This window comes from Apodemus sylvaticus, chromosome 18, assembly GCF_947179515.1.
Source record: "Apodemus sylvaticus chromosome 18, mApoSyl1.1, whole genome shotgun sequence".
Taxonomy (NCBI): domain Eukaryota; kingdom Metazoa; phylum Chordata; class Mammalia; order Rodentia; family Muridae; genus Apodemus; species Apodemus sylvaticus.
Genome location: NC_067489.1, coordinates 53251577 through 53264976, shown reverse-complemented (window position 1 = coordinate 53264976; position 13400 = coordinate 53251577). Strand labels below are relative to the sequence as shown.

The 13400-nt window shown below is 35.1% G+C and overlaps 1 protein-coding gene across 2 annotated transcripts in view; it reads right to left on the bottom strand.

Moving 5' to 3' along the window:
- The window catches only part of Glra3 (glycine receptor alpha 3), a 152721-nt gene extending 147207 nt beyond the window's left edge, over nucleotides 1–5514 (bottom strand). For both annotated transcript variants that reach the window (XM_052162318.1, XM_052162319.1), the window contains exon 1: nucleotides 5444–5514. In XM_052162318.1, coding sequence (XP_052018278.1) covers nucleotides 5444–5514 — 71 coding nt within the window. The remainder of the gene's footprint in view (nucleotides 1–5443) is intronic.
- Between the last annotated feature and the right edge of the window lie 7886 nt (nucleotides 5515–13400).

Genomic DNA, 13400 nt, shown 5'->3' with positions numbered 1-13400 from the left:
AAGCGTATGTGTATATTTCTCTGTGCATGTATGCACATGAGTGCAGATGCCTGTGCCTCGTACTCTTGAGCTTTTAACTGCTGAGCCATCTATCCATCCTATATCTGTATTATTTATATCTCTCTTTGTGCAAGTTCCTTTAATATTCTTTTTGTAAACACTTGCTACATCTACACTGCTAGCAGTTAAATTACTGTAGATCTCTACTTACTTAAGAGATGGTAGGATACAAGGGTAGCATTTCATGCTTGAAACATTCTAGACACATTTAGTGCTCCTTTCAAAATATGATCCAAATGGTCTGCATGACTCTAATATTTAAGGTAAGTTTTTTAACAAAAATTTATTATTTATATTATTATTATTATTTATTATAGGTTTGAGAAAGCTTCTTTCTCTGTAGCCCAAAAATGCTTTTAATTCTCAGTCTTCCTCTCTTAGGCCTCCTTGTTAGCTGAAAGTACTAAATCTTACCACCAGAATACATTAATTTCTATTACCAAACTTGAGATAACCTACATGTCTTTAGACTGGGTCTTGTTATGTTCACTTTGGTGTTCTTGAGTTTTCTGTGCTCAAGTATCTCATCTGTCTCAGCCTCTTGAGAATCTGAGGCAGCTAGAATACCAAAGTATACAGTCATTTCTAATAACTTTGAAGGAAACTCTGTCTCTCAAGTAGAGGGATATATAGCTATTTTGATCTAAATTCTAACACTATCCATATAATAGTAACTAGAGACTTATAATTACATCATTTGCTCCTAATTTCATTCATATTCCATTCCATTCCCTCTCTTCAAGGTAGAACTTATCTTTATTGTTATCAAGTTTTAAATATTTATTTAATTGTATATGTATGTGTCTATGTTTATAAAAGTATTCATGTTTTGGGGCATATACATTTTATAGCACAAATGTGGAGGTCAACAAATTTAGGGGTCAGTTTTCTTCTTTAATCATATTATTTCTAGGGTTAGAGCTTGGGTTGTCTGGGCTAGCCACAGACACCTCCCACAAAGCCATCTCTAAAGCCATTCAGGCTTACTTTAGTAGCCATTTTAATAGTTATCACAAGAAGAATATGATCTTAAATCACAAATTATGCTTTCTTTCACTAACTTTGGCAATTAACATTACCTAGGCATACACTTTGTGACTGTCATTCAAAATAGTCTTTTCTGACCATTGAGGTATACCTGGTATATGACCAGACTCAGAACAAGTGTCAAACATTCTGAAGAGCTTCTCTGTCTCAAGCCTCTCAAAACAGTGCTTGCACATTTTTTGACACTTGATCCCACTTTCTTTTTCTGTAATTTAAGTACTATGCTTTGTAAGATAATAGTTCCCCAGCCAAGCATAACTAACCATGCTGGGTGAACAAGCATACATATAGAATTTGAAGAAAGAATTTTGGTGAAATTCTTAATATTATACATGCAATCAAAACAGTTGATTGACATACCATGTTACAGTTGTTTGAATAAAAAGAATTAAGTTCATAGAGCAAAAGTGTATTTTATAACTTGCTTTGAAATCTGAAGCATAAATTGACTAGGATGCTGGATTATAATTCACCTCTATGTAATTTGTTTTCATACAAAGGCAGAGTAATCATGTATGTGAAGTATAATTCATTGAATGTATAAAGATTATTGATTTACTGTAACCTCCTGTAATAAACCTTAAGTGCAAGAGTTTATTCTTTGAGATATATTCTTTTCAATGTGTTACATAAGAAAAAAGGTATCTACTCCACAAACCCACTTAAAAGGATTGCTTTCGATCCCTAAGTATAATAAAAAGCAAAACCAAGAACTAAAAATGACAAAATGTTTTGGTAGACTTTGAAGTAATACAATAAGACATGTTTTCATCTCATTAGCATTGATCTGTGAAGTTTACACTGTCATATTAACCACAATATGTTTTAATTTATTCAGCTAGAAAGCCTATGTTGGGCCTCTATAAAAATAAAACTTTACCTGGTATAATCTGCTGACCACCACATTAAAGAAAATTTTGCTTGTGGTTTTGTGCTTTGGCATTTATTCTGCAAGCCCTTCTTAATCATCACCTATTTGCATTTCAAAAAGAGATGAACAGTGAAGTTTTGTTCCTTATTTCATTAGTATGAAAACTAAACCCACAAAAAAGTGTTTATTAAATCAGAAATGTTTTAGTGAAATGTGGAAACTTTAACACTTAGAAACTAGTAATTTATGTCTACAAAGTTTTGAAACACAAACCCATTTAAATATATGATTAACTCATCTTATTTTAAATTTCCTTTAAAATACCCCAGACTTGACATTTTTTCCTATGGATAGTTTTAATTGATTTTGGTAATGAATATTTTTGTTCTCATAATTTTGACTCATTTTATTAAAATTAATTACTAAAACTTAGAAGTATCCTGACATTAAAAGTTAAAAACTGTGGTCTTTCAATAATAATCAAGGAAAATGTTAGACATTTTTATAGTATCTTAGCACTAACCTGGATATGTATTATTAAACTAGAGGAATTCAGACACCATTTATAGGAATAGAATTAGGTGTAACAGCTTTGGGAAGATTTCGATGTCTACCAAAGTTGAATATTCTAATCTAACCATACTCATGCCTTCCCTATCATTCAGAAAGTTTTCTAAAGAAAGTCTCTGGTCTGAAATACACATAGTGGTCACATCCATATATACATAGATAAATTCATACATGCATACATACAAACAAAAGTATATACATTGCATGATGTTCAAAGATATTCATGGTAAACTTAGACTAGGCCAAAGTTGAAAAATGGTACATGAAACTGTATACAAATATGCATACACACTACATATATGCATGCATACATACAAACAAAAGTACATACATCATACGATGTTCAAGGATATTCATGGTAAACTTAAATTAGGCCAAAGTTGAAAAATAGTCTGTGAATCCATGAAGAGAGCAATGAGTAAGTTGATTGTTCTAAGATCATATGAATTGTTCCCATTCTTTAATGAGAATGTCTTCCTTCTATGCACAGAACTGGGGATAATTATACAAACCTGAAGTACTGAAAATCAGTCTTATCTGAATTATTCTTTATTTATAACATTCAAAACCAATAAAAACATATTTATGGCATAAATTATGATAGTTTTTACCTTTAAGAAATATGATGCCTTAGAAAGAGATTGAAGTAGTGGTTGGTGTGGACACCTACCTAATATTGATTTTTACTCCTAATTCTAGGTCTGTAATCTCTTCACCTGGGTCTGTTCACTTTTTGGAAACTTTAGCTATATTTTATGTGTCTTAGAATTATCTATGCTCTTTCAACAGAACTTTTAAAATCTTTTAAAAGCAGGTAACTAGAACAAGTTGAACTAGAACATTATAAATGATTTTGGGTATTGTTTGCTGCTGTTGCATCTGTATGTTCTGGGAAGAGTTTGCTGAAGTATATTAATGTTATTTCTGTTGTTCAATAAGACTGTAAACTGACTATAGTTAACAGTAATGAAGAACGTATTTCAAAGCACTATCTTCACTTCTACTTTTCTATTAGTACATCATAGGTAGATTTAGTTAACAAAGACTCACTCCCATGGAGACATTTTTTACACCATTTTCAGTAAAGTGCTCTTTCATTCCCATGGAATGCTTCTTTTAAGGAACATTACCAGGGATAAAAATATTTAGTTTTCAAATGTTTCTGAAGTTTTCACAGAACAATGATCTTACTGTCATATGATTCCAGTTTAGGATAAAGTTTTCTGTGGCTTTTCAAACAAAAAAATGATGAAGAATTTAAATACGAAATAAAATCCTGGTTGTTGAAGTCTTTTTCTAAGAAATTGTGATTGGATTATTGTTTAAAAATTTTAATCATTAATTAATGATATTGAAGATAAATTGTAATTATTGTTTTTGGAGAATTTCACTAAAAATTTCACAAATCAAAGCATACAATAATGAAAATTACATATCTAGTTACTATAAAATATTGTGATGAATTGTACTTATATAAATTTTACCTTGATGATTAACATATTTTAATAATTGAGCTTATATAAACCAACAGACATATCTGCTTTAAAATATATTATCATTTTTGATAATTAAACATTATAAATGATTATACATAAAATATGTCAAAATGACTAGCATATTTTAACCTTAATTTTGTGCTACTTTCTGTAACATGCTCATATACATGAGACCTCGACATACTTTTGATTTGCTCCATAGACATATGCTCTCTGTCAATTGAAAGTTACAAAGACCATAAAATCATATTAATATACTTTTCACTGAAAATATTGTGATCTGAGATGTATTAAGGCTTCAGTTTAAGTCAGCAATTGTAGGAAATGTAATTTTCTTCTCAAACATTTCCTGTTACAAACAGTCATGTCGGAACAATATGTGAATCATACTTTTAAGACAGCCAAAAGATTAAAACTGGAATTACTAACACAAGGAGGAATACTTAGCTCACATGGAAACCAGTATATGTGTAACTAATTCAGTGTTCTATTGATTTAACTTTGTACTCTTGAAAAGCTTGTCAGTCATAAAGTGAGTATCCCACAGTAATTATGTGATAATAACAATGTAAAATTTATGTTGCCAGTTTAATTATCTATAGGAACCTTTTTGCAGTATTTTTCGTGCAGTATTTACTGAACAATGGAGTTTCAGCTATCTTAATTTTCACCTAGCTTCTCCTAGTATCTTCTATATATCTGTAAAGAAAGATAGAAAGACTACCAAATATAATTGAGACATAGGAAAAACTGTCATGGCAGGACAATTTTACAAGTTAATAGTCTTCTTATTCTGCTTTCTTCCAAAAGACAAGTGCAGGCACAGTACATATCTGATGATTTATTGATGATTTTGCCTTCATGTATTGCTGAATTAGGTCATTGCAAAGTAGTACCTTAAAGTTTCAATTTTGTTTTTTACCTAATCGGTGCATATATTAAAATGACATTTCTCTGATCAAAAATTGTTTATATTCTACACTACTCTTTCTATTTTAATGATGGCCCCATTTCTAATTTTATATTTTTTAAAAAAGAAATTAATATCCAGAAAGTATAATTCATCATTACCAAGAAAACTCTAACAAGAAATATATTAAAAGCAAAATAACTGTTTTCTTTTTTAAGTCATTAGGTTTGAAAGACTACCGTGGTGAAGAGCCCAGTTACTTAAACACACATCCTCAGTGAAAAAATAACAGGAAATTTTATGTTTCTAGATGTCTCAATAGATAGATTACTAGGCTCTTTAAAACAGATAAGTATGATTTAAAGTATAGTTTCAGTAAGTCAGAACACAATCACAGATTTCTCGGCTTCCTCATTAACAAGTGGTTGCAGATTAACACATTGGTTCATTGAGCTCTCTTAATGAGATTGTTCATGCATGCGGTCTTACCTCAATAATAGTGCGGCTTCCCAGAAATAAAATCCAGAAACTAGTGTCCGAAAGTGTCTCATGTGGGCCATGATACGGAAAGATATTCACGATCCTGAAAGCAGTCTTATCCAAGGCATGGGGGACCAGAAAGACAAAAGTGAAAATGTGTCATCTAACCCCTTCTGGGGCTGCCTGGAGACAAACGCTTGGGAAGCTTCAGCACCTCAGACAGCTCCCGCAGTACTTGGGATCCCCCTTTCAAACACTTGCTGTTTTCCTGGGCCCCTCCTCTGAACACTGAGCAGAGAGATTCACAGGGCTACAAACATGCGAGTGATTTCACAGAGAAGCCACAGAGAAGCGTGAGACTGTGACGAGGCGTCAGGAGTGCGGAGGTCCTGAGCAACAGTTCCCCCAAAGCTCTATCAGCAGAAAAGGACTTGCCTTTTCTTAGCTCTGACCCAGGCAGTGGTCCAGGAAGAACAGCAGCAGTCAAAATTGGGAATGCTGCTCCACCAGGTTCAAGAACCAGAATCTTGCTTGCTCGGTACCTTTGCAAAAATCCCACAGAGCGGAGCGCGGCAAAGACAGGCGGGGGCGGGGCCAGAGGACTTGTCCTTCCCGCCAATCACAGCTGCACAGCAGGACAGAGTGACAGGCCACTTACCACGCAAGGGAATGCTCAGCCTTTCAGCCCCTAAAAAAAGGAGGGGCAGTGTAGAATTGGTGCAGAGCCCACTAGGCTCCTAGAGGGAATGGGGGAAGGAAGCCTTGGAGCTGAAAAGGGGAAATTCAGTTGTTTGCAGGATGAGAGGGCAGAACTACGCGGGGGAGGTTCCCTCCCTCGCAAAAAAGGGCACAATTTAGTAAAGATATATCTTTTCAGATATGACTGTCTCATAGAGCTTACACTGAAATGCTAGAGCGGACAGTGAACACACACCCTTGATAAGGGATAGGGAAGCTGGGGATGCAATGCACATCGGAATAAGTTGCTTCTAGAAGCATCTCATGAACAGAGCCAGCTTGCAGCCAGTTAATTGACTTTGGTTCTAATGAGGCTTCTGAAAAGACTAAGGGAGGAAGTCTCCTGAGGCTGCTGCTAGAGAGACATCACTCAGATTCCCCACCCCCCCCACCTCAGTTTTTCAAATGATCAGATCGGATATTTTAAATGGAAGAACTAGCGCATAGTACCAACTGATTTATTTCTTCTTTCATCTTTTCGGAGATCAGTATATCTCGACTGTGCTCCGTGTGTGTGTGTGTGTGTGTGTGTGTGTGTGTGTGTGTGTGTGCATGCGTGCGTGCATGCGTGTGTGTGTGTGCGCGCATGTGTGTGTGACCTAAAATAGAAAATCTTTATTTTCAAACTGTTCATTTCTTTTGGCTTAAAAAAAAAAGTCCATTACAAATTTGTTTTGAAAGTGCTCTTTTCAGCTCTTAACTTTTCAACAAGTTAGCTACATATTAAGAATACATTCTTAACGTGTCCCACTATCATTTTCCTAGTTGAATTAAAAGTGTAATTTACAATTTAAAAGCAAATTGCAAATCTGGATTTGGCTGGAAGTATACAAGGCATCAAGTACCAACCTGCTGAAAGAAGTTACCTGTAGTTACTTGAAGTAAATGTTCTTATTTATGTCTCCTATTTAATAGATCACATTATTCTCATCCAGAAAAAGAAAATATGTTTTTTTGTATTTATTTCCTTATTTGTAGAAGACAGGTTTGAGGTGACTGTTTTCTGATTTTAATCATAAACTTACAGAAGACTCATAAGAAATATGTCTGTTGTTTTACATCCTAGAAGGTTCATAATGCTGTTTTTGTATCTTTATTATATTTGTGTGTGCATGTACATGCACACATGTGGTCGCATAGGCTAGTATATGACATGTGTGAAGGTCATAAGATAACTTGTGGAGAAGTGATTCTGTCATTTCACATTGTGAGTTGGAAGGATCACACTTAGGCCACCCGGCATGGCGGCAAATGCCTTCGCCTGCTGATCCATCGCACAGCCTCTGAGAAAATATCCTCCACACTAAGAACCCATTGAAAGCTTATACTACACAGATGCTTCTCAGTTAGTTATTCAATGATTAAAAATTACAGAAGATTGTGATCATTGCTGGGATGGGAGACCCTTGGTCCTCTGGAGGCTCGATGACCCAGGATAGGGGAATTCTAGAGTGGTAAGGCTGAAGTAGATGAGTCCCCTCTTAGAGGCAGGGGGAAGGAATAGAGGGTTTGTGGAGGGGGAGCCTGGGAGGGGGATAACATTTGAAATGTCAATAAATAACCAATAAAAATGAAAAAAATTACAGCTTTCAAAAACTTCATGTAATAAAAAGATCTACATTACAACTTCTCTTATTTTATTTCTTGTTCAAGACAGTAATTACTGAAGTCCTACCACAGCCCAGCACTGAGACCAAAGCAGAGCATGGGCCATGGAGGAAAGCTGCTAACTAGCTTGCTTCCTGTGGTCCACTCAGCCTGTTTTCTTATGTCGCTCTGACTACATGCCCAGAGGTGGTGGTGACAGCCACAGTGGTCAGGGGTCACACCGATCAATGGTAAAAAGCAAAATCAAAACAAGCAAGCGAACAAAAAACTGTCTCACAAACGTGCCCACAGACCAGTGTCCTGGAAGCCACTCCAGTTAGTGATTCCTTTATTCCTGGTATGTCTAGGTCTCTGCCACCATGACAAAAACCAGTCAGCATAATGTTGATATAATTAATGATGCTCAACTTTATTTGCAATTAAACATTGAGGGATGGAGCCACCCACCCATCACCCATCTCCATTTTTTTTTGTTATTGTTGTTTTGTTTTGTTTTGTTTTTTTGAAACAGAGTTTCCCTGTATAGCCCTGGCTGTCCTGGAACTCACTCTGTAGACCAGGCTGGCCTCGAAATCAGAAATCCACCTGCCTCTGCCTCCCTAGTGCTAGGATTAAAGCCATGCACCACCACTGCCTGGCTCATCTTCAAATTTTAACTCAGAATGTTTCCCGTCTAAAGGAAATACAGGGACAAAGGGTGAAACAGAGACTGAAGGAAAGGGCATCCAGAGACTGCTCTACCTGTGCATCTATTCTACATGCAGATACCAAATCAAGACACTATTTCAGATGTCAAGAAGTACTTGCTGACAGAAGCCTGATACAACTGTCTCCTGAGAGGCTTTGCCAGATTCTGACACATACAGATGTGGATGCTCACAGCCAACCATGGGACTGAGCAAAGGACCCCAATGGAGAAGTTAGGGGAAGGACTGAAGGAGCTCAAGGGGCCTTATCTAGCATCAGTGCAGGGGAAGGTTCTTGGTCCTGTGAAGGTTTGATGCCCCAGAGTAGAGGAATCCTAGGGCAGTGAGGCCAGAGTGGGAGGGGGGCACCCTCATAGAAGCAGGATAAGGGGGGATGGGATAGGAGGTTTGCAGAGGGGAAATCTGGAAAGGGGATAACATTTAAAATGTAAATAAATAAAATATCCTATTAATAATGATAATAATTAATAATAATAATGATAATAATAACAGTAATAATAACAAACCTCAAACCACAGGACAAAATATTAAAGTTATCAGAAGATAAGATGTGACTTCTAATTCTGAGTTCTGGAGTGCCCTTGTTGTATCACTAACAAATTCCTTCAAATTAAAATCTATTACTTGGAAGTCCTAAACTTTGTAGACTTATGAAACATGTATCCTCTAAACACGGAGAATGAAGAACAGAATGGTTCCAACTTTTATTTAAACAATTGAAATGAATATTCTGCATTCTAGAAAATGTTAAAGATGACATGAGCAGTTTTGAAATTTTCTTAAAATGGGCATCATTTGACCAACTGATAGTGATGCTCTTCTCAGTACATCTCAAATAGTCATGCTCATTAGTAATTATATTAATAGTGATCATTTTATTATAATAACATTTGTATACATACATTATATATATATCTATTTAAACACATAAATATGTAGATATAACCTATTACATTCATTGAGTTTGTCTTGTGTTTATTCTTTTTTAGATTTTTAATATAACTATAGCATTTCCCTCATCCCTTTTCTCCTTCCAAGGCTACCATGTATACTTCTTTGCTTTATAAGAAACCTAAGAATGTTGAGAGTACAAGAAATTATTTTCCCTGGAGAAACATACTCAAATTGGTTACCCAATATTAAATGTTCATCCCTGGAAACATACATTTATGTAACATTATACAGAAAGAACAAGTTGTATATATGCATGTATTTCATGTATTTATGTATTTACATATGTATTTATATGTATAAAAATTTATGAACCATAAATTCTTTAACCCTGAAAGGGATATTTTACATAAATGACTAAGTAGGAACTGAAATAGATCCTCAGTTCCTGGGGTTGAGCATCTGATTTGAGATATGAAATAAAAGGGCTTTATCCTGACTCCCAGGGAGGGCAGGCAGCCCTCCTGCTCCTGCACCATAAACACTCTTTTGCAGAGACTAGACTTCCTTTGAGTGTTTACTCCTACAGTCAAATTTAAGGGCTAACAAAGAAATAGCAAACATGCAGAGAATTCAGTCTGTATAAACAGACCTCATGCTAGCAAACACATTTTTGAGACATTTGAACAAAAAATAAGAACGTAAAGAAAATTAAGTGCATTGCAAACATTTCTCAATTAAGAAATGCTGTTTTTCTAAATAACTACTTCAGAAAGTAAATTAATAATAAACTCAAGCCAATTTAGTGATAAAGAAGATACAAATAGAACCATTTTGTAGCACCAAGATTCAACTTCTAAGAGAAAAATACATGCAATCAGACACTTAAGAAGGAGATAAAACAAAATAACAAAGTGAGTTTTGCTTAATAAAAAATATCAGAAATTTAAGAGTCAGAAAGCATATAATCAGTGACAAAATATTTTAGTGAGTTGAAGAATTAATAAAATTATTAAAAATGACCATTCTTACTAGGTTGCAGGCAGTTTTGAAGTGAAATTATATATACTAAAGCCTTCTATAATTAATAAGTTTATAATTAATGTTAAGTTTACATTAGCTTTCTTATATATTAAAATTCAATAATGTAAAAATTAAAAATTACGTGGAATAATTTAAAAACTTACCATAGGGACAAAAGGTACTTTATTACAAAGCAAGGCCTGCATTTAAAAGACAGGTCTTTTTCAAGGTAAAGAAACCTGTCAACTCTGGCATGGTTGTCCATGTATGTGAAAGACAAGAGCAAAACATGGCAATCTTGGTCTATATAGAAATGCAAGGCCACCAGATCTGCATATTTGCAGCCTGTGCCAGAAGCAGAAACAAAAAACCAAAAAATCTAAAGAGAAAATGAAAAGATAAATTAGCAGAATCAAGTAAATAAGCAGAGGATTGCATATTTTCTTTGCTAAGCACATAACATTTAAAGTTCCAAGTAAACTGGGCAAATACAATTGTGAATGTAAAAAGCACTATCAAATTGCCAGAGAGATTATCACACTTAGCTTTGAACCATTTCAATCAAATGTGTATGCTAACACATTATTGATATTAAGTTGTCTTAGAGATTATATGAATGGTGTAAGGTACAGGAAATAATAAGTCTTTTGTTCATTTAAAAGAAGGTAAACCGATAACATATAATCTAGAAGTGATAATATTCTCAGTATTTTGAGTGATTTCAAAGAAGACCACTTTATAGCAAATAAAGTAGAATAGTTTTATAATAAATAAAGAAGAGTAAAGAATATATTCAAGTTAAAGTACAAAATTCATTAATGCCTTATCAATGTCTACTCTTGAGATCTCTCTCTCTTACACACACAACATATATGTATATATATGTAATATGTATATTATAAGATCATATGTGATGTAAATTTAAGTTAAATATTGATGTGTTGTCAACAATTGCCTGTGTTTGGAAATCTTATTATTCGTGGTTTTTCAAATGGCTTTGAATAATTACAACTCAATAAAATTTCTTTTGGACAAATTTTACTCATATATAAGCATAGAATTTTACTTATTTTCTTCCACTTATGGAAGACATGTAGAAGTAAGCTTTTCTTTTTTTATTGAATATATTCTTCATTTAAATTTCAAATGTTATTCCCTTTCCTGGTTTCTCTCTTCCCAGAAAACACCCAACACATCCTCCCTCCCCCTGCCTCCATGAGGATGCCCCTCCACCCAACCCACTCCGACCTATCCACCCCCCTGAATTTCCTCACCCCAGGGCATCTATAGAGCCTTCATAAGACCAAGGACCTCTCCTCCTACCGATGCCCAACAAGGCATTCCTCCACCACAAATGTCACTGGAACCATGTGTACCCCCTTGGTAGATAGCTTAGACCCTGGGAGTCCTGTGGGGAGAGTCGCGTTGGCCTACATCATCATTCTTCCCATGAGGCTGCAAATCTCTTCAGCTTCTCCAGTCCTCCCTCCAACTCCTCCATTGCAGACCCTGAAGCTCAGTCCAATGGTTGGTTGTTAGCATCTGTCTCTATATCTATAAGGCTCTGAAAGGGTCCTTCAGGAGACAGCTGTATCAGGCTCCTTTCCACAAGCATTAACACTTGGCATCCACAATAGTGTCAGGGTTTGGTGACTTTTTATAGGATGGATCTCCAGGTAGGACAGTCTCTAGATGGCCTTTTCTTCAGTCTCTGCCCCATACTTTGCCTTCATAATTGCTCCTGTGAGTATTTTGCTCCCTTTCTCAGAAAAACTAAAGCACCCACACTTTGGTCTTCCTTCTTCTTGAGCTTCATGTGGTCTGTAAATTGTATCTTATTTATTCTGAGCTTTTGAGCTAATATCCACTTATCAGTGAGTGTATACCATGTTTTTTCTTTGTGATTGGGTTACCTCACTCAGAATGACACTTTCTACTTTCATCCATTTGCCTAAGAATTTCATGAATAAATTGCTTTTAATAGGTGAGTAGTACTCCATTGTGTAAATGTACCACATTTTCTGTATCCATTCCTCTGTTGAAGGACAACTGGATCCTTTCCAGTTTCTGGATAGTATAATTAAGACTGCTATGAACATAGTGGAACATGTGTCCTAATTAGATGTTGCAGCATCTTCTGGATATATGCCCAGGGGTGGTATAGCTGGGTCCTCAGGTAATTAGGCAAAGGAATTGAATAAAGTGATTCAAGACATAAAAGTGAAAGTAGAAACAGTAAAGAAAATGCAAATGGAGACAAACCTGGAAATGGAAAACCTAGGAAAGGGGTCAGGAATTACAGATGCAAGTATCTCCAACAAAATACAAGAGATAGAAGAGAAAATCTCAGTTGTAGAAAATACTGTAGAAGAGATGGGCACAACAGTCTTAGAAAATGCAAAATGCAAAAAGATTCTGACCCAAAACACACAGGAAATCCAGGACACAATGAGAACACCAAGCCTAAGGATTATAGATATAGAAGAGAGTGAATATTTCCAGCTTAAAGGACCAATAAGTGTCTTCAGCAAAATTATAGAAGAAAACTTCCCTAAGCTAAACAAAGAGATACTCATGAACAAATAAGAAGCCATCAGAAACTCTGATGATCCTGGGCATCATAGCTAGAAGATCCTGGGCAGATGTCACAGACCCTAAGAGAACACAAATGCTAACCCAGGCTATCATACCCAGAAGTCAGCTTTTCAAAATAGGTTTGGTCAGTGTAGAATCTTATCATAGGTTTATCTTAAAGATTATTGGTATTTTAAAAGTTTATCACATTCTGTGCCATGCACCACAGACAATATTCATGGTATAAATCTTGTGGTTGGAAATAAATTTTATTTTGATTATGATATGTTTAGAAATTTTTAACCTGGACAAATTTTGACTCATTTTCTCTGAATTGAAATCTATTATTCAGGAGGAAGTCTCATTAAGATTCAAAGGTAAAGAAAAACTTTCAGGGTTCAGAAACTAATCAATTCACAAGTGTC